General features: G+C 47.1%; 1 protein-coding gene and 1 pseudogene across 1 annotated transcript in view; both read left to right on the forward strand.

The window, feature by feature from the left end:
• The window catches only part of STAB2 (stabilin 2), a 139,393-nt gene that overhangs the window by 6,846 nt on the left and 106,385 nt on the right, over positions 1 to 26,162 (forward strand). The window contains exons 5-16 of the mRNA XM_008058203.2: positions 527 to 670; positions 1,242 to 1,298; positions 1,438 to 1,563; positions 6,482 to 6,535; positions 6,826 to 6,906; positions 9,088 to 9,240; positions 12,532 to 12,594; positions 15,056 to 15,136; positions 15,888 to 15,974; positions 17,057 to 17,168; positions 23,832 to 24,012; positions 25,786 to 25,879. Of these exons, the coding sequence (XP_008056394.2) occupies positions 527 to 670; positions 1,242 to 1,298; positions 1,438 to 1,563; positions 6,482 to 6,535; positions 6,826 to 6,906; positions 9,088 to 9,240; positions 12,532 to 12,594; positions 15,056 to 15,136; positions 15,888 to 15,974; positions 17,057 to 17,168; positions 23,832 to 24,012; positions 25,786 to 25,879 (1,233 nt within the window). The remainder of the gene's footprint in view (positions 1 to 526; positions 671 to 1,241; positions 1,299 to 1,437; positions 1,564 to 6,481; positions 6,536 to 6,825; positions 6,907 to 9,087; positions 9,241 to 12,531; positions 12,595 to 15,055; positions 15,137 to 15,887; positions 15,975 to 17,056; positions 17,169 to 23,831; positions 24,013 to 25,785; positions 25,880 to 26,162) is intronic.
• On the forward strand, positions 19,237 to 20,794 carry LOC103260547 (annotated as a pseudogene).

Genomic DNA, 26,162 nt, shown 5'->3' on the forward strand with positions numbered 1-26,162 from the left:
GTTCCAGCTACCTGGAAGGCTGAGGCGGAAGGATCGCCGGAGTCCAGCAGGTCGAGGCTGCGGTGGCCGGGAGCGGCCACTGCACTCCAGTCTGGGCGACAGTGAGACTCCAACTCAAAAAAAAAAAAAAAGAGTCACATGGAAGAAGAAATTAGATTAAGATATTCATCCAACAAATATTTTTTATTATGCATCTTCTCTGTGGAATACACTAAAGCAGGGGATGGATTTACAGTAAATTGAATAGTTTTGCCCTAACAGAGCTGGTAATCTATTAGAGGAGAGCTTTATAATGCCTTATCCATATTCAACACATGATAGTTGTGTTAATTTGATCTTCATGAAAACCTTGTAAGGTTAACCAAACAGATGCCTTCATCTCCACTTTAGATTAAGTGACTTATCCAAAATCACACAGCCAATAAGCAACAGCACCCAAGGATTCAGGACGTCTGACTTCTAGTCCAGTGTTTGCTCCTTCCAGGATACCACATTCATTTTGTTTTCTCTTTCTTTGGTGCTTTAGGACAATCAACTAAAGCTTAAACTCTACGGAGGCAAAAAGAAGGTAAGAATTATAGAAGGGGACATAATTGCTTCCAACGGACTCCTGCACATCCTCGACAGAGCCTTGGACAGGATAGCACCCACATTTGAAAGCAACACTGAGGTGAGATATTCAGGTGAACATGATGTCAACCCAAATCCATCCTCCTTTGTTTCTTGAAGAGTCACATCCAAGAAAAGAGTATATGCCAGCACCCTGTGCTTGTCCTTCCTTTGTACTAGGATCTCAAGCAGAGAGAAGATGGGGTGATTTGTCTGTTTTCAGTAGAATTCTGAGTATCTCTGCAGAAAGAAAGAAAGGCATATGATACAGTTGGTGTGTATGGGAAAGATCTGAATTTTTCAACCTCTTTTATGACCACATTTTACAACTCAGCCCAGTGACCAATTGTCGTGCAAGCTTATTGTCATGAAAACTGCCCTTTATGGATGAGGGTAGTTGTGGCTGCAATGAAATGTAATTCCTCCAACCTATTGATGAACACCAAATCCTACTTCAGAACATGCAAGTCTGAACTACTGTTTGAATAACAGCAAACATTCATAAAATGCATTGCAGTTGACTAGATTCTTTTACATAAAGAACTTATGCATAAACTCTGTTATCAGTCTTTAATGTTAGGATTTAACCGTCTTACTTTTTATTGATTTTTAAACAAAATGTTTCTTTTTAGCAAACCATAATGGCAATGCTACAACCAAGATATAGCAAGTTCAGATCTCTGCTAGAGGTATGTGCTTTTCAGGAACTTCTGAAAATTGCTTGTATCATGACCTTTGTAAAATCAGCAGGGTGTCCATTAAAAATACTTTCTTCAAATATCTGTCCAGCATAGGTTGTAGAAACAAAATTTTATTTCTCAAATGCAGGAAACCAATGTGGGACATGCTTTAGATGAAGATGGGGTTGGTGGACCATATACCATTTTTGTTCCAAGTAATGAGGCATTGAATAACATGAAGGACGGCACTCTCGATTACCTTCTTTCTCCAGAGGTACAGTACTCCATTTACTCTGATAGCATCAAAGTCAGCATCACTGCCTCCACTGGTGTCTGTACAGGCTTTTTCTAAACTAGGCATTGCAAATAAGCAGCATCTGTCTCACCACATACGCTTCCACTATCAAGGCAGACATCACTAATCAATTACAACTAGTCAATCTGAAACTAAGCATGGATGTGGCTTCATACTCTTCAATAGAGTTCCCAGTAGCTATGATCAGTCAATTAGACTTGGCACAGGCAAGAAAATCTATTTGCAACCTTAGGTCTAAATGATTAGTTTGATTTGTCCTAGCTCTTCTAATATTTCGTAGTGGTCAAACCAATATTTCATGTTTCCTGTTACTCTAAAACCACCTAGAGAATAAAGCCTCAATTAGGCCATCCATGGCCAGGCCCAGGCTAAAGTTTAAAAGGAATAAATGTTATTTATAGATGCTCTGGCCTTTCTTTTCATTGCTTTCATCTCTTTCCACAATAACCCTTTTCTTATAGACCATGGGCCTTTCATTCTCTCACATTCCCCTCTAAAAAGAGTATTGGTTCCTTCACACCAGAGTATAAATGACTAAAAGAATTTAAAGTGTTTCCTTTCCCCCAAAATAGCAGCTTTAACCTGAAGAGGAGAATAGCTACTTATGGGATTTTGTTCATTAGAATGTCAAATGGTGGAGTTACATGAAGGACCACAAGTTTTCTTCCAATGCCCTGAAATCATGCCACTATCTTGGCAGTGACTTCATATAGATTGGTGGTGATTATACAGAACTGGCAGAGAAGGGGATGCCATATGTGGTGGGCTAGGTAGGCCAGAGTTGTGGGGGTGGAAGTATTCACCAAGACAGTTATGAATTAAGAAAGGTAGATTTATTAAAGGGAAGATACGTTGTGAGCAGCTCAATGAGCAGGACAACAGTGAGAGCAACTGTTTGCGATCTGCTGTCTGCAAAGAAGCCAGGACTAAATAGCAGCATTTATTCTACTGTGCTGGAATTCAGGGTAGACCAGGGGATTTGTCTGTGGGGCATGGAGAAGTTTTGCAAATTGACTGCATACGTTGGCGGATGTTTGTAAACTGGCTGATTGATTGTACAGTTTTGTCTCTTTAACAGCAATAATTGACTGCCTTTTTTGTCTGTTCTGGAACCAGGAACCAACAGTGAGTTGTTAACTCCTTTTTTGGTTGACTGAAGAACCAACAGCAAATGTTTTTCAGCTGGCTATCCAGCATTTACAATTCTTGTCATTATTTCATTCTGAGATTTCCTTCCTCAATATAATTTACCCAGTTTTCCCAATTGATGCTTGCCTAATCAGGCCTCATGCTCCTCCCAGGAGAGATGTCCAACTCTTTAGAATAGTGATTCCCAAACTTCAGTGTGGTCAGGAGTCATCCACGAAGCTTGTTAAACAGGCAGATTCCAAAGCATTCTGATTTAGCAGTACAGGGATGAGGCCTGGAAACAGACATGCTGGTAATCACCAACTTCCTAACTCAGGTGGTCCCAGTCTACACTGTTTTGGGGATCCTGAAACTTGTTGACCATTTGGTTTAGGGGTTTACACAAATACACCACTTTCTAGAATACTTTTAGGTATCCACAAGAATATCTGGCTTTCAAAAAATTTGGGATTTAAAAAAAAGTATCAAGGAGGTAAATCAGAAGGTAATCTCTTACACTATCAACAGATGTTCAACATTTGAAAAGATTTGCTACAGGTTTCCATAGAAAATGCCAGACCTCCCAGAGTCTTCCAAAATAGGATGTTATTTTAAAAATATGAATCATACTCAGATTTTCTAAAACCTAGCTATTGCAGAAAAACCCTTTAGAACTCACATTCATTCTTAAAGCGAGCTTAAAAAGTAATGTTTTGCCCCCACTGGGAAATTATTACAATTCCTGAGTGTGTAACTTCCAATATGATACAGATTTGTTAAAAATAAAAATAATAAAGCAGCTCGCAGCTCTCAGGCACCAATCAAGTACACTTAAAATGAGAATAAACCCTTTTAACTAAAATAGGACATAAAAAATCAACCTCCCTGCTATTTGACAGGCACCTTTGTTCAGAAAACTATATTCTTTCTCTTCCCTTGCAACTGCTTCTAATGGGGACTGGAGACGCTGCGTTCAGGCTCTCAAAAGTAGACTGTGTGTATCTCCTCCCAACTCTGTTCAATGGAGTCACATTGGTAGCTTGAAGCTAGCCTTTGGTAAGAATATTTACACCATAGAACCTGGTCAATGCATGCTAATGCTCCTGGCTCTGTCTTGTTTCCCTCAAAGGCGCTATCTTTCTGCCTATAAAGAATATAAAACTTCAGGTCTCTTTGTTCTGAGTTACAAATGGCTTTTACACTTCGATTTATAGGTGAGAAGTAGAACAATCATTTCTGCCTCTTTCTCAGACACCACAGCCTGTGCAAGTCAAAATTTCTCAGTTTCCCATAAGAAGTTCCTCTCTCTCCATTCTTGGTAGTATTCTTTAGGTTTATCTTCAGGGGAAAACTTCAACTGAAAACACGAGAGTCCCCTTCAGCTACGCCAATGAAATGGAAAATATACCAGTTTCATTAGAAAGGTTTTTGGTTCTGGTGTAGGGATTCTGTTTCTCTTCCAGTCTGGCTTTCTGCTTCTCCCTGAAGCAAAATTTCAGTCTAGAAACCATCCCATCCCCTCAGAGACCACAGCTTCTGATTACAAGCCTCAGTTTATGGCTTTCATCACTGAACTAGACAGAAAGCAAAGCAAGCAGCGCAAGAGACTTGCCCTTGCCAATTCAGATACCTTGCAAGTACAATGAGAAAAGGCAGGTGAATTTATAGAGTTCAAGGTCAGATGAACAATGTTGTAGACAATCTCTCTCTTTCTGCCTCTGGCACAAGGGACTTGGGAAATTTTTTTAACCTAAAACAGCAGGGAGGAAATTAAGTGTCCCCATAAAGGAAAGCTCATACACCAAGGGCTGTTCAATAATTGCAGCACCTGGGGGACATGTCCTGTCACTCTGACCCTACTGGAGTGAATTCCAACTGAACCATGGCACCCACACCCCGTAACCAGAGAAGGCAGGCACACGCAGTGATGGGGGTGACGCTGATCAGTTCCTTTGTCTCTATCATTCTCCTGTTTCTTGTTAAAAGAATTCAGCACCAGTGAATTATCGAGGCTTTGGAAGTGGATCGATAGGTGATCAATGCTAGCCTATAGAATCAAAGGGCCAGAAGGGTTCCATACCAGGCCTTTTACTTTACAGGTGAAACAGACTCAGGGACTCAGTGGCTTGCTCAGGGTCACACACAAGCAGAACTATGACTAGCACCCAGGTTCCTGAGGTCCAGATCAGTGCTCACCCCAGGACCCCTAACTCCTCTTTTTAATTTATTGGCACAAATGTTCACGAAGAGCCTACTGTGTGCCCCCTACTGCGCTAGCTGAGGATACAGTGATCAAAAAGCCAGACAGACCCAGCCCTTGCCATCCAGGAGTCAGATCCAGTTTGGACTACCATCTCCCAAGAGTCTCCACTTTGTCCCACCCCATCTGCCACTGAGCATCAGTGCATGTCATAATGTTACTTCTGCCTGCAAGTCTCCACTTCTGAATTCCATGGAGTAGCCCTAAGGGGAAACTGAGACCAAAGGCTAAATGACTTGCTCAAGGATACATCATAACAGTACCAGGGCTGCAGAAAGCATCACTTCCAGGGCTGGCTAACTGGTGATCGACTCCAGCATTCTCACTGATAACCCTGCCCTGGACACAATGCTACTGTCTTATAGATAGGGCAGCCATATAATTTATCCACCCCAGGACACTTCTGAGAGTGAACAGAGCTACCAGCCCAAGAGGGTTCCACGAGGGTTGTGCCAGACCAGCCAGGGTAGGGAGCTCGTTTGGTCGTACAGCGACCAAGTTTCAATGCAGAGAGGCTGGGTGAGGGGACCTCTGACTCAGTAGGGCTTTCTTTCAGCCTGGGACCTCTTGCTGTGAGAACATGTCCCGAGAGCAGGCAGCATCCTAGAGGTTATTAGGATCTTGATTTATGATCCTTCTCCTTCCCAAGCCAGAGGGACGACGTGCCACTTAAGTAGCAGAATTTGAGGGCTGTGAAGCATGTAACTCCAGCAGGGAGATTATGGGTCATTTATTTTTCTACCCAGCCACTGCCTGCTTTCCCCAAAGACAGAGATCTCCTCACTCCTCCGCTCTGTCACTCCCCTCCATGGCACCCTGCAGGGACTGCTCGTCCTGCCTATAGCCCCCTCTGTGGGGCCAGGACCCTCTTTTCCTCCTCTGCTGCTTCAGTTTTCTGGAGCATGAGAAACCTTGGAGATGGCTTTGAAAGAAAGGTGACCTTGTTGTGGGAGGCAATGGCGATCACGGTCCCTGAGGCTGTGCATTCCCAAGTGACCAGTGTGTTGTCTGACAAACATGTTTCTTTATGGAGCAAGTGAAGCAGAAACAAAAATCAAAGCTGTCTTAGACAATCCAGAACATGGCCTTAGACATTCAGAGAGGTGACGGGGCGACTGGCTGAGTGCCTGGGCTGATCCTTTGCTCATAGCCTGAATTCGTTGTGTGTGACCTTGGACATGTCTTTGAAATTCAGTATTATCACACATAAAATGGGTGATAACAGTTCCCACCTCACAGGGCTGCAAGGGGACTAAATGAGGTGTGCACATTATGTTTTAAGAATAGCCTCTTGCACAGAGTGGGAGTTCGGTGAGCGTTAGCTATCTTGAAAATGGGGTTTTTCTCACCCTGGATTTCCCAATAAAGAGATTATGGGTCATTTATTTTTCTTAATTAAGTGTTCAAAGTCATTAGAAGAGGCTCCCACAAGAGGGAGAATGTTGTGCTTTCTTCACTGGCTAAAGGAGCATTTTGGTTTCTTTGCAGGGATCTCGGAAGCTTCTGGAACTCGTCAGATACCACATTGTCCCGTTTACCCAGGTCGGTCTCACTTATCCTGCTACTGCTTTTTCCCTGGTTTCAAGATCTCTGACTCAGTCTTGAATTCCAATGTCTTGGTGCTAGAAAATGTGTGACATTTGTCTTTTAGCCCTGAGTGATCCCTCAGCCATGAATAATGAGTCCGTTATCAGAGAAGTCTTCAAAGCCTCAAAAACGTATAATACCAAAACACCCATTATCATGTTATGCCCTTTCCAGTGAGGACTTTAAGAACTCAGGGCCTGCATGTGGGCCAAATGCCTCTGTCTGTTGTCCCCTTCTCACTGCAGCTGGACGTGGCCACCCTCCTCTCCAGCCCTCGCATCAGGAGCATGGCGAACCAGGTCATCCAGTTCAACATCACCGACAGCGTAAGTGACAACTTGACCACTGTTGTCACCACCCACATGCATTTTTGCTCTGGTGATGACAACTCGTCATCAGGTTACCCTGTCTCTGCACTAACTCACGGGCTTCCCACCTTCGTGATTGTTTCATGCATTTGTTCCTTCTTTCAGCAAATATCTGCTGAGTAGCCACGCATTTGAAGGTCTACACTGGATGCTAGGCATAAAGCAGTGAAAAAGACTCATATCTTAGCAGGGAAAACCAACAAGGCGATCAGCTAATTCTCGAATAACTATTGTAATGAATGTCTCCAAGAGGAGGTTCAGGGTCTGTGAGAGTCCATGCCAGGAGGAGGCTGAGAAAGTCTGGAGCCAAGAAGGCCTCAGGGAGGAGGTGATGCCTTGGCCAGGCTTTGAAGTAGAATGAACTTTGAGTAGAGAACGCATAGCTCCAGGCAGAAAAGATAGCATCTGCAAAGACCCTGAGGTGGGAGGGAGCATGACCTGTTTAAAAAACTCAAAAGAAGACAGTGTTACTCTGGCTAGCTCTCTGGGGTTGCAATTTCAGCGAAAGTCTGGCAGCAGAGAGATGATGTCTCCTGTGGAATCACTGTTGATGTTGATGGTGATGATCTCATCCTTCCAACAGTTATCTATTGAGTGCCTACTGTGTGCCAGGCACCATTCTAGCTCCGCAAGACAGATCAATGAACAGACAGACAAAAGTCCCTGGTTGCATGGAACCTTCATTCTAGTAAATAGGGGTGTAGACAACAAGCCAGTTAAATGAGCAAATATGTCATATATTAGAGAGCAGTCAGTGCTAAGGAGCAAAGCAACAAAGCAGAGAAGGGAGACGGAAAGTGGGGATGGGGCCAACATCTCAGATAATTGCCCAGAAGTCCTCACGGGGAAGAAAACATCTAAGACCTGAGAAAATGGAGGAACAAGCCTTGTGAACATCAGGGGAAAGGGCATTCCAGAGAGAGGCAACAGTAACTGCAAACTCGCAGTGAGGTGCATGCCCGAGGGAACAAAAGGAAGAAGGGCAGGAGAGGAGGAAGCCGGGCTCGGTGGCTCAGCCTGTAATCCCACACCTTTAGGAGGCTGAGGTGAGTGGATTGCCTGAGCCCACGGGTTCGAGACCCGCCTGGGCAGGCAAGACCTCATCTTTACAATAAATCAAAAAATTAGCCGGGCGTGGTAGCGCGCACCTGTAATTCCGGCTACTCGGAAGGCTGAGGCGGAAGGATCACCGGAGCCCAGCGGGTCGAGGGTGCGGTGGCCGGGAGCTGCACTCCAGTCTGGGTGACAGAGTGAGACTCCAACTAGAAAAAAAAAAAAAGAAAGAGAGAGGAGGAGGAGAGGTGGGGTCCAGTCACATGTGGTCCAGGAAGTGGGGAAAGGACAAGAAAACGCCTCTTACTTTGAAGGAGATGGGCAGCAATTGGAGTATTTTGAGCAGAAAAATGACAGGATCAGCAACATGTTTTAGGAGACGGTTAGGGGATTCGGTTGCAGGAATTGGAGAATGATAGTGACACAGACCAGGGAGGTGGCAGGGATGTGGTGAGAAGTGGAATTCTGGGTGTGTTTTGCAAACAGACTCAGCAAAATTTGCTGATGGATTGGGTGGGGGTGAAGACAGAGGAATCCTGGGGTTCTGGCCTGAGCTGTCAGAAGAATGGAGTTGCCATTAATATCGCAGGGGGAGCAGAGCAGGTTTGGGGAGAAAGTGGAAACCAGACATCTTTGTTCGATGGTTCATTTTCTGCTCCCTCCACTAGGACATAAGCAGGAGCTTATCTGTTTATTCATTGATAAATCCCCAGTTCCTAAGGCAGCGCATAATTCAAGGTCAATACATGTATTTGAATGAATGGATCCCCATTTCACCCCAGAGAGATCAAACAATCTGCCCAAGGTCTCACAGCTGATGTATTATAGAGCTGGAATAGTTGTACCTTATCCTCAGCCCCACACCTGCGAGGACCCTTCTGCCAGGACAGCCCTGCCTGGTGTTAGTCCAGAATTCATTGAACAGATTCAGTCTTTCCCTGTCAGCCAAACCCTTCTAACGGCACCCTTCCCCCAGTGAAGTTAAGTGACCTTGAGAATTTTTTCAGTGAGGTTACTACCATTCAGGTCTGGGAATTGCTGGTACTCCTGCCATGCAGAATGAGGGATGTCATTGCTTCTTTCCAGGGACAGATTCTGGCAAATGATGTGGCAATGGAAGAAACTGAAGTCGCTGCCAAAAATGGCCGAATTTACACACTGTCTGGAGTTCTCATTCCTCCCTCTATTGTCCCAATACTGCCCCATCGATGTGATGAAACAAAGAGAGAATTAAAACTGGTAAGAAAAGTAGAAAAATCAGGCAACCCCCTCGGGTTCCCTCCCACTGTGGGAGCTTTTCTGTCTTCTCAATAAATCTTGCTTTCTAAAAAAAAAAAAAAAACAGAGAGAGTAGAAAAATAAACAAGAACCCCAAAACAGCTCCCCAGAGCAGACAACATCCCACTCCACACAACTCTGAGGAAGCTGATGAGGAAAGTTTTACCACAGGAGCCTCGACCCTGAAGGGCTTCTGTCTTCATCAAGACACAGGTGGGTCTGAGGTCCCATCTCACAAACTTGGAACCAAGGTAGACGCTGCCCAGGAATATTATCCTCCTAGGGCTGCCGCAACAAATTCCCCCCCTGGGAGTCTTCGTACAATAGTATCTTATTCTCTCACAGTTCTGGAAGCCAAATTCAAAAGCCAAGATGAGCATTGCTCCCTCCGAAGCCTCTGGGAAGGAATCCATCCTCGCCTCTTTCTGGCTTCTGGTAGTTCCCAACAGCCTTTGGTCTTCCTTGGCTGGAGTTGCGTCCTGTCTCTGTCTCCATCTTCCATGGCCTTCTGCCCTGATGTGTCTCTGTGTCTCTCCTCTCTTCGTAAGGATACAGCCATTAGATTTAGGGCCCACCCTGATTCAGCATGACCTCATCTTACCTTAACCAATTGCATCTGCATAGACCCCATTTCCAAATAAGATCACATTCTGAGGTTCCAGGGGGACAGCGTTTTTGGAGAGACACTATTTAACCCACTACTCCAGAGCTCCGGGATCAGATCAGGGTTTCTTTCCCTGGGATTTAAGATCGGTCTCCGACCTCTTCCTTCCCCTGCCCCAGGCCCATAGCCTTACTCCCTCTAAGAGGGGCTTAAAATAGAAGTTCTTCTCAGGGAGATGCTCTGGCCTAGCCAGTCACCATCTTTCTGCAGTCTCTTTTGAAAATCCGGCGATTTTTCCCATGAGTACCAGTACACTCTAATGGCCTTTCCCATTTCCATAGCAAATTTTTGGCTCAGCCAGTTTTAATCAAAGCACCCCCCAATTCCATTACTGCGGGGCATGCAATCGTTCAGTTCCCATGGAAACCATAAACCCCAATTGTAGCAATAACAGATCTGGGTCTTTCTTTTCCATATCCTTGGAACATGGGAATTGAATGAGGAAAAATGGCCCCATTTTATTCATTTGACTTTTGTTTGTTTTTTGATAACCTCTTCTTTCTGTGAAGGCTGGAAATAACTACTAAGCACCTGGCATAAGACTGTGGCGGGTTCTTTTGATTCCAGATGTTTTTGTTTTGTTTTTGAGTTGGAGTCTCACTCTGTCGCCCAGACTGGAATGCAGTGGCACACTGCTGGCCACCACAGCCTTGACCTGCTGGGATCCAGCCACCTTTCTGCCTCAGCCTTCCAAGTAGCCAGAACTACAGGTGCATGCTACCACGCCCGGCTAATTTTTGATTTATTATAGGGACGAGGTCTCGCCAAGTTGCCTGGGTGGGTCTCGAAGCCGAGGACACAGGCAATCCATTCGCCTCGGCCTCCCTAAGTACTGGGATTACAGGTTGAGTCACTGAGCCTGGCCCTGATTCCAGATGTTTTAATTGATGTGACGACTCTAGCATGTTGTGGGCTATTGAGGACTGGGCTAGTCCTCTGTGCCAGTCACATACCATCTGGGAGATTTGATACCATTCTGAGCACCCTCTTTAATAGAGACAGAAACGTAGTCATGTCTAGTCAGTCCTTGGCAGTGGCTTATGTTTGGTTCATTCTTTGGAAATCTTAAGCATCTGAAGGTGTGCCACCTGGCTTAGATGGAGGTGAGGACCAGAACATGCCAGAGAGGGTAGGCTCATCTGGTAGTCCAAAGATGAAAACAGAGGGAAAACAGGGCCTCTGCAGAACGGAGGAAGGGACTAACAGTCAACAATCAAATGAGCTTGAAAGCTTCCGACACTGGGCGGCTGCCATTGTGGTTCCTGGAAGGAGTTCTGCAGAGGGAGAGGGCACCCTAAGTGCCACCTTGGGGCAGGGTTGTTCTGTTTCTGACTATTCAAAAGCTTTTTCTTTTTCTCCACCTCTCGCAGGACAGACTCAAGATGTGGCTTTGAGCTGCAACCCAAAGAATTTGAGTTCCATGAGGGAAAAGACCTTCTCAATAGCTGCCTTAGAATAAACCCTTCCTGTGCTATTTTTCTCTAGGTTTAAAGTCCAATTTGTCTGCTCTGTGTGGTTTAGGACAGTTATGATTGAGTCCATTAAAAGTCTAAATACATTCTCTGTAAAGTATTTAGGACCAACAAAGAGTAGGAGCAGCAAGTTCCTTTTGGAAGTCTCAATTTTCACCAAGCTGAACCCATAGCTGCCCTTGGGCATGTAAGTTTGGATTTTAGAGGTCTGATAATACCATTTTGTATTAGCGAGGATCTCTGCAGGAGACAGAATTTATCCGTGATAGTCCAAATGAAGAGACTTTCATGAAGAAGCTCCTGCAGGGGTGTGGCCAGGGCTAAGGAAACCAACAAGTTATGCTGGAGTTTACAGGGAGAAGTGATGGCAAGAAACCATGGCCACTGAGGACGAAAGAGCCTGGGATCAGGGCCTGGAGACATTGAGCCCAGGAGAGCAGGAAGAGTGGAAGAGGTGACAGTCACCAGGAGCTGTAGGGATGGTGCCAAGGCAGAGAGGGTGCAGGGAAGAAATCCTTGGCCTCACTCTCCTACCTTCCACAAGCCTTCTGGTGACTCACACTGGACAAAATCAGCTGGACACAGGCAAGATGTCTTCCTACTGGGGCACAGAGCTAGTTGGAAAAGGTCAGAGAGCAAATCTGGAGAGACTGGAGACACGCCATTCTGTCCCTCCTGAATCAGAACCAGCGGAGGAGAGTCCTGGAGACTGAAAAGCAGAAGTTTCGTGTTCAGTCTTATTGCCGCTAAGCTAGTTGGAGAGCATTCTTAAGTCTGGGGCCAAAGTTAATACTCGGTCCCTGGCATAGGCGGACAACTGCAGTGTCCCCTAAGGTGCAGGTGTCTCCTTGCATGCAGAGCGTTGGTCAGAAGCCTGCGGCCTGCAGACAGGTTGGCGCTGATGGAAGGAGAAGAGGGGCCCGCCCTGAGCAGGTTCAGCTGCTTCTCCCAACCTACCCCACCTCAATAAGGACTTCACTTCTTTTCCCTGGGGGCAGCAGAGCGACAGGAGTGGTGCTTCCTTCAAGAGGAGGGAAGCAGGAAGCCAGGGACAGGGCCATCCCCCCTGCTGCCTCTCACAGGGACACCTGGGCTGACCTACTGTCTTTTCCTCAGGGCACTTGCGTAAGCTGTTCCCTGGTGTACTGGAGCAAATGTCCTCCCAACTCGGAGCGCACAGTGAGTGTGACAGCGTTGTGAAACCACGTGGTTCTCAATGGTCTACCTTTCTTCTTTAAAATATATTAACTGGGGTGGGGGAGGAGGAAAGGGGAGTGACAGTAGTCGAAATCTCCCTGGGGGGGGGACACACCTCATCAACAAGTGTACCTGCACGATGAATATTTGCGTACCCGACCCTGAATTGTGCTCCACAATTTCAAAACAAAAAAATTTATAGCCGGGCTTGGTGGCTCAGCCTGTAATCCCAGGGCTTTGGGAGGCTGAGATGAGTGGATTGCCTGAGCCCGCGGGTTCGAGACCCGCCTGGGCAACTTGGCGAGACTTTATCTCTACAATAAATCAAAAATTAGCCGGGCGTGGTCGTGCACACCTGTAGTTCCAGCTACTCGGACGGCTGAGGCGGAAGGATAGCCAGAGCCCAGCAGGTCGAGGCTGCGGTGGCCGGGAGCAGCCACTGCACTCCACTCTGGGCGACTGAATGAGACTCCAACTCAACAAAAAAAAATTAATAAGTTAAAAAAATAAACAATAAAATATATTAACTGCAGCTGGGGTAATAGAAGATGTGCTCTCAGCCTGCTACCTGGGGATGGTCGAAAGAGAGCCCGCAGGCCTGTGTTGGCGTATCTGTTCATTGACCCAAGCCAAGTTGTTCAACTTTTTTACTCTAATTTTCTTCACCTGTAATAGTAATAATACTAGGATTAATGTAGATAAAGGTGCACAACCAATACCTAAATTGAATAGCCACTCAGAAAAGGTCCCTCCCTACTTTCCTTCTCAAATAAAAGCCAGTGTTTGCATTTGCTCTTCCTACTCAGCCTTCTGGACAGAAATACAAGAGACATCAGGAAAATGATACTGGAGCTATCGGCAACATGTGTGGATAGAGGATGTAATCATACATCACACAGAGTGCTTGGTTTCAGGGGCATAGGGCCGAGCAAGATATCGTTTTGTTGTTTTCGTCTTGAAACATTCCATCTCAAAAGGAAAACAGACAGCCGTACAGTGATCTATAACTCATATACCAAGTACTTTATTGGTGGCAAAAAGCAAAGTGCTCCAAGGTGCAAGTGATGACAGAAATTTCTGCTTGTAAGTTCATAATAAGAAAGAACTTTCCAACCCGAAGTTTTATGAAACGCTAGACTTGGTCATTACGGAAGGCGATGCTCTCTTTACTGTAATCCTAATGCTCTAGTAATCATTAAAATCAAAGAGGCACAGGTGCTCGGACATGTATTTTGCTGAGTGACGCCATCACCCCAGGTCCTTGAGGGTGCTGCCAAGCAGGGAGGGGGAGAGGAAGGCGAAGATGAGACCCCGCCACCTGGTGTCACCGCGACTGCTGTGTGCCAAATGCTGTTCTCCTGCTCCGTGTAGCAGTCCCACAGGCAGGCGGACGAGCGTCCTCACCACATGACCGGGAAACTAAGGCGAGGAAACACAGCGTGCCTCACGCAAGGTCACTCCTCCCACGATCCTATGACCCTCACCTGGTTCATTCTCCTGAGACCCAGCAAGAGGACTGTGGTGTCCCCTTCTCAGTGACCTCAGAATTCCTTTATACACCTAAGATTGTAGGATTCTGCAGCCTAGGAAGGTCTCATTGCTCTCTTCTTGAGCAACAGCCTGCGGTGAAGGGGTGAGTCTGACATACAAAAGTGGTTATCTAATGCAAAATTAGAGCCAGGCACTAAATTCTTCTAGCAAAACTTGACATCAGCATTATTGTCACACTTCACAGATTAGGCTTCGGAGGCCCACAGAGACTATATGACTTGCTCATGTGATAAGACCCAGCCTGTGGACCTGATACTAGCAATATTTCTTAGAAAAAATGATTTAACCTGTCTGGGCCTCAGTGTCCATATCTGTAGAAGACATGAAGAACACCCAGATGGAGCTGAAGGTTGATGAACTCATACATGGGATGGGTCTGGCCCATAAGGAACCTTCAGTAAATGGTCGTTCTAGATCCTTACTAGTGGGCCTTGGTGGCTGGAGAGTGTAAGGACGACTCTTCATCTGCCCCCACTCCTAAAAGAAACACTCAGCCCGTCGCTATTTTGTTTGGTGGATCTTTCCACAAAGCAGAGATAGACTCTTCACTGGCTCTGAAATTTCTCTACAGGAGTTTAGGGATGGCTGTAGATCTGAAAGGGAGTCCAGGCCAACCCAGAGTGAATAGAAAGTGTTTTCTGATCAATTAGAGATGTCTGCCATGGTGTGACAGGCCACAGACTATGCAACCCAGGCCTGTATCTTCCCAACAAGGCAACAACCTAAAGAGGGTGTCTGAGTTCTGACTTGGACTCAAGTGTGCCGGTAGATCCAGCCTCTTTCCTGCCATCAGTGGTGAGAAGAAGTAGACCAGCACGTGTTTGTCGAGGCTGAGTAATGCCAAGGCCCTTGGAGTGCAGACACGATGCTTCCCCCCTTGGCTTTCTTCCAGGCACTCTTCACACACAGATGTATCTACAGGACAAGGACCATGAAAAGCGGCTGTGCCCGGTACTGTAATGCCACCGTGCAGGTGAGGCGTGTGTGACAGGCAGTCCCAGGGCCGTGCTCTTGGGCTCCAGGGTCTGTGTAGTCACAGGTGGCCCATGGGATGTTGGTGGTGTCTTCTTGCAGGGGAAAAGGTGGATTCTCTACACAGTGGCCGGGCCACACCTTCCCTGCATCACACCCTCCCGTGGTTCCCCCTTAACACAGAGCCCACGCTGAACACTTCACCCATGTGGCCCGCCCTCCCCCCCTGCTCTCACCTGCCTCTTGCCCTCATGCCTACCTCAGAGCATGCAATTGTCAGTCCCTTCCTCCAAACGCTCTTCCAGGTTTCCTTGCTGCTGACTCATCTTCCAATTCTGCATTAACTGTCACCGCTTCTGTCACCACCCAAACCACAGTGCCCCCGAATTCTGGCCCTACCTACAACTGCTGTACTATAGCTCTTGTTTTCCTAGCATTTACCATTCTCTAAAATGACTTCTTTTTTTTTTTAAGTGGACTTGTCAACTCTTCCCCAACTTAGAATGTTGGCTCTGAGTGTGAGTTTCCACTGTCCATGTTGGAGCCAGGCTGGCACCACGGGAGGGGCCCCATAGATCTGTGGTGACCAGATGACTGGGTACTAGTCATGCCATCATCTGTCAAAGCAAAAGTTCACAAAGAAGGGCTAACACGGTTTATTATAATCTTGAAAATTAAAAAGCATCTCCTCCGAGACATCGGCGTGGTACTTAGGGTTTCAAAGGACAACCAATGTGCCTTTTGTTTCTCAGATCCCAAAGTGCTGCAAAGGCTTCTACGGGCCCGATTGCAGCCAGTGTCCAGGAGGCTTCTCGAATCCATGCTCAGGAAATGGACAGGTGAGAAGGACAGTCCCTGATACACACTTTTTCAGGAATGCTAATGGTTGACCTTTCTCAAGTAGAGCAGTAATTTTTCAAACCTCTAAATCAAAAAATGATACAATGCCAGCCACTATTCCCAGGAAGGAAAAAAAAAAAACCATCAGTTCCTGATAGAACAGGCGTCTCAGTAGAAGGAATCTTGATATGGAGACAGGGAGGTAGAGAGAGAAAGAGTCCTGTCATGTTTCATGTTGCTTCCAGTCTCTCCTTCTTAATTGCTGACTGTGAGACCTTGGACTCAACAAGGCTCCTGGGCCTCCCTTTCTTCTTGTGGGAGATGTCAGGGTTGACCTGCCTTGCTCTCCAAGCCTTTTTTCAGGACTAAGATTTTATGAAACTTAAAGTGGGGGAGGGGAAGCCCTGCCAAGTGATTGCTTTTTTTTTTTTGAGTAGGTGTCTCACTCTGTTGCCCAGGCTGGAGTGCAGTTGCATAATCATGACAATCACAGCTCACAGCAGCCTACAGGGTCTCGCCATGCTGCCTAGGCTGCTCATGAACTCCTGGGCTCCAGCAATCCTCCTGCCTCAACCTTCCAAAGTGCTGGGATGACGGACACGAGCCACCACCCACAGCCTAGCGATTGCATTTTTGAACCGATCTGCAATACTTAGTAAGATGTAAAGGCCAAAATTTCATTCATCTAGCTTGAAGGTCAAAGCTAAGCAAATGAAGGCAAAAAGCAGTTGTGATTCCCATGAGGAAATTACTGATCTGTGTGTTTCATAAATCCACATCTACAAGATGGCTCTTTCCAGGAAAAAGAAAACCTGCACAGCCCTCCGTGGGGATACCATGTAATAAGAGAACAGGGGGAGGTCAGTGCTATTGGGCAGAGGCTGGGAAGGTAACCACAGTCAATGCTGATAGCACTCTACCTGATGCCAACACACCTCTGCTTTCCTCAAGGAGTCTCAAAGATTCCTTTCAAGGGAGAATGAATCTGAGTTCAGGGAAGGCAGGCCCTGAGACGAAATCATCAGGGGCCCCTTCGTCTGTGTGTTTTCCTAACGACCCCGGGGCCTGACTTTGCTCCCAGTGTGTAGACGGCCTCCACGGCAACGGGACATGCATTTGCGAGGATGGCTTCCAAGGCTCCCAGTGTCAGTTCTGCTCTGATCCCAACAAATACGGACCTCGGTGCGACAAAAGTAAGTGGCGCTTCCAGCATTTTCTCCCACCTGTAAGCAAGGCTCCCCCTCGCACCACAGCAGCCTTTGCTGGATTCCCTTGCTGGGGTGTGCTGTAGTCACAGGGCATTTCTTAACCTCTGGTTCTCCAAGGATAGCACATGCCAGAGGCTGGGCCCCACCTGAAGGTTCCTGGTTCAGTAGGCCCAGGTGGGGCCTGAGATTATGCTTTTCTAACAAGCTCCCAGGAGATCCCAGCATTGCTAGTCCAGAGACCACACTTTGGAAATTTTCTCAAGGTTCCTTCACATACACGAAGGGGCAGTGGTAGGTTCTGTACCAAGACACAGATTCATTCAGTACAATTCAGGCTGTTCCTCTATCTGCAACTGTCAGATGAAGATGAGGATAACATTAGTAAGTGCCTTGTAAGGTTAGGGCAGGTCACTGATGGAAAACACTTGCCCTAGAAAAACACCCGTACATAGTAAGTGCCAAAAATATGCTCTTGTATGTAATAATAAGCTATTATTATCTATCATTGCTGTTGCTGAAAATTCTAGGTATAGGGACATACATGTCAGGAAGCATGTAAAACTTGTAGAAAGTTCCACAACAATGGGCATTGAAAAAAATGCAGTTATGCAATCTTAGAAAGTACAATATATACTTTAAATAAATGTATTTATGTGCTTTAAATAAATTTAAATAGAATGCATGATGTGCACATTTGGATAAGTATGTGCATATTTTCAGGTATAAATTTCTAAGCTGACAGCTTGCTGTGAGATCCGACCAACCTAAAGTCCTCATTCTGCCACGTACTGACTGTCTGACCTTAGAAAAAGTCTCTCCACTTCCCCTACTATAATGAAGATAATATTGGGACCTACTTGATAGGTCGTTGACAGGACTGTCTCGGGGCTTTTGTCACAGAGCTTGCACCCAGCAAGTCATCCCCAACCAAAGTAGCTCCTGTGACCTCCCTACTAGCTCCATACCTTCCTTACCAAACACACATCCCTTCCCTCTTACTCTTACTGGCCTCTGATCCGCCAGAGCACAGCAGGGTCAGGGCTGCTGAATCCCATTCCAGTGTTTCTTTTGCCAAATTAGACTTTCAAAGTAGAAGAATTAGGGAATTATTTCAAGGCCGGAGGACGCTGGCATTTGTCTGAGACAGGCGGGGACGTGGAGGCAGGAAGGGGCAGTGGGCAAGACACAGAGTTGTGGGGGAGGGCAGTAGGTGTGGTGGGCAAAACGCTCGGGTGGAGGGTGGGGCAGAGGGGCAGTGGGCAGGATGCAGAGACTGGAGGGGCGTTGGGTTTCATCTCTAAAGCCTCTCATTTGTTCTTGTGGCTGCCCACGGTCCAAGGCAGGGGTCTTGTTTCTTGCAAATTAAGCTCTGCCTAAAATTGTCTGAAAGTCTTTTTTGTTTTCAACCCCGATGCAATCTTGCAGCCTCCTCTCTCAGTGTCTGTCTTCTCTCGCCTGGACATTGGCTCCAAGCACGCCCGCGGTCATTCCTCTCCCATCAGTCCCTTCTGGGACAAAACCCCGGATTCCCTCATTTCCAATTGTATTTCAAATTCCTGCCATCTTCCTCTGAGAATCTTTGTGTCCATTTACCTACGTGCTGGGAGGCTGAGTCATGTGCCCACACACGTTGCAAATCTTTTTTAAATACCAGTCATCAAAAGTGAATGAAACAAGCCGGGCTCGGTGGCTCAGCCTGTCATCCCGCGCCTTTGGGAGGCTGAGGTGAGTGGATTGCCTGAGCCCGCGGGTTCGAGACCCGCCTGGGCAGCGAGACCTCATCTCTACAATAAATCAAAAACTCAGCCGGGCTTGGTAGCGCGCGCCTGTAGTTCCAGCAACTTGGAAGGCTGAGGCGGAAGGATTGCCGGAGCCCAGCAGGTCGAGGCTGCGGTGGCCGGGAGCGGCCACTGCACTCCAGTCTGGGTGACAGAGTGAGACTCCAACTCAATTAAAAAAAAAAGTGAATGAAACAACTGAAGGTGAAAATAATAACAGGGGAGAGCAGGTGTTGGCAGTCCCCAGATGAGGCAGAAATCTGAAGTGGTACATTATGACTTACATGCAAAATCTGGTAGAAAGATTGGAGAAGGCAGTGGGCCACCCAGAGGCAGTATCCCACACCTCTGACATGCACCATGAATACGGAGACAGTCCTTCAAAAGGACCAGCTGCATATGTGCAAGCATCTGACTCGCTGATTGCCAGTCCTATGGCAGAGAACTTGAAGATCAGTAAAGAGATTGGGGGAACCATGCAGAAACATGTGGCGCTGGTCCACACAGGTTTGAAGTTGGAGTGAGCTCTCTGGGTTATAACCTCTCAGTGCCAGCAGCCAGCAGGCAATAAGCTTTCTGATTTACTGGCGCCCATCTCAGAACTGATCCAAGAAGTGATAACCTTTCGGGAGAAGAACCAAGGCAGCAAGTATTCAATCACCTGTCAGTTGGCAGCGAAAGTATCCAGGCCCTGGGCTGGGTGGCTATGGCTCCAAGTCTGGCCCCTATGAAAGAAATGAATGATGCTGCCGTGTTTTATACAAACCGAGTCCTCAGGGAGTACAAAGATGTGGATAAGAAGCACATAGACTGGGTCAAAGCTTACTTGAGTTTATGGACAGAGCTGCAGGCTTGCATTAAGAAGTTCTGTACCACCGGACTCGCCTGGAGCAAAACGGTACCTGCGACAAAAGAACTAAGTGAATTGCCATCTGGACCCTCTGCTGGATCAGGTCCTCCTCTCCCCCACCAGGCCCACCTCTTCCCACAGCCCCCAGCAGTTCAGGCTCCAGTGACTCTGCTTCCCGCTCAGCACTGTTTGCACAGATTAATCAGGGAGAGCATCACACATGCCCTGAAACATGTATCTGATGACAGGAAGACCACAAGAACCCTCCCTAAAGGCTCAGAGTGGTCCAGTATGTGGTGACCCCAAGTCATTTTCTGCATGGAAACCCCAAAAGAACCTGTCCCCCAAGCCAGCTACAAAGAAGGAGCCAGTTCTACTTGCACTGGAGGGCAAGAAGTGGAGAGTGGAAAATCAAGAGAATGTTTCCAACCCGGTGATTAATGACACAGAACTGAAATAGGTGGCTTACATATACAAGCGTGTCAAGACAACATTGCAAATCAAGGGCAAAATTAACTCCATTACAGCAGATAACTGTAAGAAACTTGGTCTGGTATTTGATGATGTGGTGGTCATTGTGGAGATAATCAATAGTAGGGATGTCAAAGTTCAAGTAGAGGGTATTATTTCCATCAACAAAACAGATGGCTGCCACGCTTATCTGAGTAAGAATTCCCTGGATTGTGAAATAGCGCCAAATCTCTTGAGGTGAACGCCCTCATTCCTACAGAAGGCAGTGACTTTAATGAGTTTCCAGTTGCTGAGCAGTTCAAGATCCTATGAAATGGGCGAAGCTGGTCACCATAGTGACAGAAATTGCTAGATAAGTGAAGTGCCACTGGGTTCTTTGCCCTCCCTTCACACCATGGGATAAATCTGTATCAAGACAGTTCTTTTCTAGATTTCCTCTTTCTGCTCTTAAACTGCTTCTCTGTTCTGAGAAGCACAACTACCTTCCTTCATTGAAATATACCTCAGGCTGAGATTTGGAGTGGGATAGCAGGTCAGTTGATCTTCAGCAGGAAGGTGCAACTTTTCTTTTCTTTCTTTCTTTCTTTTTTTTTTTTGAGTTGGTGTCTCACTCCATCACCCAGGCTGAAGTGCAGTGGCATGCCCACGGCCACCCCAGCATTGACCCACTGGGCTCTGGCGATCCTTCTGCCTCAGCCTTCCAAGTAGCCGGGGGAACTACAGGTGCATGCTACCATACCCAGTTACTTTTAGATTTATTGTAGAGACGACGTCTCGCCAAGTTGCCTGGGCTGGTCTCAAACCTGCAGGGTCAGGCAATCCACTTGCCTCGGCCTCCCAAAGTGCTGGGATTACAGACTGAGCCACCAAGCTCAGCCAAGTTTTCCATATCAGCTCAACCATACCGCCAGTCCATTCTTAAGGAACTACAGACCCGGACTGGTGCATTTTAGCTTTCAGCTTTGGGAGTAATTCTACCCACAGTCCTTTGGGAAATAGTCCCAGGAATTAACAGATCAGAATGTTCGAAATAATCTTTTTCTAACAGTAAGTATGAAGGTAGCAGAAACTGGTGTGATTCCAGATGGTTCCTCTAACCTAACTAATTTTTTTAGTGTTGATAAGCAAGGCAAGGGTTGCACTGGACCAAAGGCTGAGGCTTGGCCATCTAGCGTTCTAAGCAAAACTGTTTCCCATAAACATTCCTTTTATTCTGCGTTTCATCCTGGGTCTGCCTGTACCACGAGATAGGAGGTTCTCTGGTACCAGCTGCTGTAGCAGTGCCCCTTTTATCCAAGTTAAAGGAGTCTTAGACCTTTCTCTCTCTGGGATTCTTGCCTAGCACCTTCCTTCAGAGATGATTTTAAAAGAAAAACAACACACCATTCCAAGGAGTCTAGCATTCCTTTCTCCTTCCCTGCTTGGTGCCTGTCACCCATCTTCACTGCCTCCTTTTCCCTGTCATGCCTGGAGAACGAAACTCTCCACTGCAGGCTGGTTTTAGGTCTTGATTTATGTAAGAATCTTGCACAGCATTGCTAATGTCAATTTCAGTTTATTCCCTCTAGGACAAACACTTACCAAAATATGTAACTTTTTGGTGGGAAAAGAGATTGTCCTGTGACTTCTACCCTTCTGCCTGTGGAAATAAATCTTTATATACTTAAAGTTATACAGAAAATAGAATAAAGTTAATACCAAAAAAAAAAAAAAAACCCCAGAAAATGGTAGCAGGTGTGGAAATGCCAGTTAATATAACGATCTGCTGTGTTTACACTCAGGCATTCACAGAAATGGACTTGGAAACCCAGGTTCAAGTCTCTACTTGGGAACTTAGTGGCAAGTTGGACGGTTTGCTTCACCTCTCTGGGTTTCAGTTTCCTCATCTGGAAAATGGGGGTTATAAAAGTACCTAGACCAGGTGCAGCAACTCACACTTAGAACCCAACACTTAGGAATGCTGAGGTGGGAGAATTACTTGAATCCAGGAATTCGAGACCAGCCTGGGCAGCATAGCAAAACCTGGTCTCTACGAACATAAAAGAGAAAAATAAAAAAATTAACCGGGTACAGTGGTGGGTGCCTGTAGTTCCAGCTACTTGGGATGCTGAGGTGGAAGGATAGCCTAAGTCCAGGAGGTGAAGCCTGCTGTGAGCCGTGATCATCATAATTTTGCCACTGCATTCCAGCCTGGGTGACAGAGTGAGACCCTGACTCCAAAAAAAAAAAAAAGAAAAGTTCCTGCCTTCTGGGATCGACCTGCTGGGCCCCAGCGATCCTTCTGCCTCAGCCTTCCAAGTAGCCGGAACTACAGACGTGTGCTACCATGCCCGGCTAATTTTTTATGTATTGTAGAGATGAGGTTTTGCCAAGTTGCCCGGGCTGGTCTCGAACCTGTGGGCTCAGGCTGTCCATTCGCCTCGGCCTCCCTACATCCTAGGATTATAGGCTGAGCCACCGAGTCTAGCCAGACTGGTGAGTTTTAATGTTGTGTGTGAAAGGCTGACCCAGTGCCTCAGATGGAGCCAATGCCCAGATGACACCCATTAGTTATCTTTTTTTTTTTTTGAGTTGGAGTCTCACTCTGTCACCCAGGCTGGAGGGCAGTGGCACGCTCCCGGCCACCGCAGCCTTGACCTGCTGGGCTCCGGCGATCCTTCCGCCTCAGCCTTCCAAGTAGCCAGAACTACAGGCGCGCACTACCACACCTGACTAATTTTTTATTTATTGTAGAGACGAGGTCTCGCCAAGTTGCCCAGGGAAGGTCGCAAGCCTACTGGCTCAGGTGACACCCATTAGTTATCATTGGTTTGCTGCGACAGAGAGTTAAAACAAACACGCACTGGGCATCGGGGCCCTGCCAGGGTGAGAAATCTCTTCTGTTTATTCCAGAATATCTTCATGAAAGACGAGAAACTTCCAGGCTAAACTCTCCATCATGAGATGGTTGAAAATGGAGATCCTTGGCCTTTTTTTTTTTGAGTTGGAGTCTCACTCTGTCGCCCAGACTGGAGGGCAGTGGCCGCTCCCAGCCACCGCAGCCTCGACCTGCTGGGCTCCGGTGATCCTTCCGCCTCAGCCTTCCGAGTAACCAGAATTACAGGCACGCGCTACCACGCCCGGCTGATTTTTTTATTTTATTGTAGAGATGAGGTCTCACCTGCCCAGGCGGGTCTCGAACCTGCGGGCTCAGGTGATCCACTCACCTCAGCCTCCCAAAGGCGCGGGATGACAGGCTGAGCCACCGAGCCCAGCTTGATCCTTGGCCTCTGGCGGTGCATCTTATCTTCCTCCCACACCCACACACATCTAGAGGGACCCTGGGACCCACCCCTCCTCTTGGGTAGGACAGTCAAGCTGGCCAAGGGCCATCCCAAGCACTCTGAGGAACGCTCGAGGTCCCGGGAGGTGCAGCCTGAGTCTTCCTGCAGCACAGCCCCAGGCTGAGTGATGAGGGGCAGCCGGGGGGGTCCCTGTCCTCCAGGATGCTTGGGCTCCATGCTCAGCCTGTTTCCCAGGCCGTGAGCACCCCTCTTCCCTCTCTTTCAGAATGTCTGTGCATTCACGGGACGTGCGACAACAGGATAGACAGCGACGGGGCCTGCCTCACGGGCACGTGCAGAGACGGCTCGGCGGGGAGATTCTGTGACAAGCAGCCCTCAGCCTGTGGGCCCTTCGTGCAGTTCTGTCACATCCATGCCACCTGTGAATACGGCAATGGGACAGCTAGGTGGGTCTGTGAGGAGACGCTGATGACACACAACTCCTGTGCTAACCCAAGATGGAGCTAACCCACAGCTAAGGCCTGTTCTCTCCAGCTGGCAGTGTGAGTTTTGTGGAAGGACCTCGGTCTGAGCTAGTTCAAACTGCTTTGAAACTTTGAGCAAATGGCTTCATCTCTCTGAACCTCACTGTCCTCAATAGTACAAGAAAGAGGATGTCACACACCTAGCAGGGCAGTGGTGGAGATCAGAGAACTGAATGTAAAATCACCCAGCACTAAGGCTAGCACGTCATTGGTATTCCATCATGGAAACTATAATTATATCACACGTCAAGGGAATTATTTGTCCACCAACTCTCCAACCTTTGAAAACGCCTTTACTTCCTAAGGCTGTTCATAGCAGCTCCCTTGTTAAAGGCATCTTGCAGGAAACTAGGTCTTCAGTCAGTAGATTGCCATGTTTCCCTAAACTGTCTAACATTCTGCAGTGGGTTTGAGGGAGAAGAATGCCAGAGGGAATATTCCTCTCCAGGAATATCTGGTTCAAGGGCAGTGAAATACCCCATGAAAACAGAGGATGTCTGGAATTCTCGGTCCTATGTTTACACCACTTTTCTTAATTTGTATTTGCAAAGTAATTTACTTACTTGTTTCAGTCTGTCTCCCCCACTAGACTAGAGTGTAGGCTGCATGAGGCCAGGGCCAAGGCCTCCTCTTCTCCACAGTTGTACAATAGAAACCATCTCCATAAGGAGTTAGGATCAACATCAGTGCATGAGGCAAAAAACCACAAGAAATCAAAATCACCCTTAAAAGCTCCTAAACCATCCACAGGGGACGGTCCACTGGGGACTGCATGTACTATAGTACTTTAGACAAGTCAAGTTGCATGGAAATACATCAACCTATTCCTTCATTAGGGCTACAGCCAACATATTTTGTTCCTGTAGGCCACTTGAACCGTGAACAATATTTATTTTAATTTTTGTGAAGCATGTATGACTGAATTTGCAGGTGAGGGTGTGACTGGGCCACACAGTGTCCCCAGCGTCTACACAGGGCACTCAATTAAAATTTTGGTTGAACATATGAGTGAATAGCCCACATTTAATAGTGAAACTATCCCATGTATCATTTTGAGAGGAGTATCTGAAGAATAATGGGTCAGGAAACTAAGCCAGCACACAGAATAAGACATCTGAGAACGCTGTGTCTGGGAATACATATGTATAGATACAAATATCAATTCACAGGTCGAGAAGGGAAGCGGAAAAGACTCATCTGACTGTCATTTTCAAATATTTTAAGAACCGTCATACGGAAGAAAGGGTAGACCTGTTTTCTGCTGAACCAGAGGTCAGAGCTAGCATTTCTCAACAGTTATAAAGAGGCAGGTTGTGGTTCCCATAGGAGTGGAAACTGCCAGTATAAGTCATGGAATCCCAGTGCTCTGCTCAATGCTCCTGGTGCATTCGCTCACTTAATCTTCACCCCAGTCTCATGCAGGAGGTAGTAGATCCATTTTGCAGATGAGGAAACAAAGTCTCCCAGTTGTTAAGGGACACATGCGAGGTCCACAACTTCTAAGAGTTGGGACCCGGATTCCCCCTCAGTTGTGTCTGACTACAGATCCTGAAAGTCCCCCTGAACACTGGCTTCTTCCACAAGAGCAAGCCATCAAGCCACCAAGCCGTGAGCCGGCCTGCTGTCACGGCCTGGCCCTCTTCCAGGTGGTCAGTGCTTATCTTCTGGGGCTGACGGCTGCGCTCTTCTTTGCAGCTGCATTTGCAAAGCAGGCTATGAAGGAGACGGGACTGTGTGTTCAGAGATGGACCCCTGCACAGGATCGACCTCAGGAGGCTGTAGCCGCAACGTGAGTGCTGGTCTTTGCTTCCAAGTCACCTGAGCTCTTTTTGGAAGTCCTGAGGGAAGGCATTCCACCAGGCCCTGTCGATCACTTTTCATGTGCATGAAACCCTTGTGCTTGAACCTTGAATTTTGCAGACCGCTGCCAGCTGCCAGGCGCTGTTCGTGAGCCTCCACTTTTTTTAAAATTTATTATAGATATGTGGGGTACAATTCAGGGTTAGGTATATAAACATTGATCATGCAGGTACCCTTGTGGATGAGGTATGCCCCTCCCTCCCCTAGCAGTT

Source organism: Carlito syrichta, unplaced genomic scaffold, assembly GCF_000164805.1.
Source record: "Carlito syrichta isolate Samal-C Ts95f unplaced genomic scaffold, Tarsius_syrichta-2.0.1 Scaffold89693, whole genome shotgun sequence".
In the NCBI taxonomy this organism is placed as follows: Eukaryota; Metazoa; Chordata; class Mammalia; order Primates; family Tarsiidae; genus Carlito; species Carlito syrichta.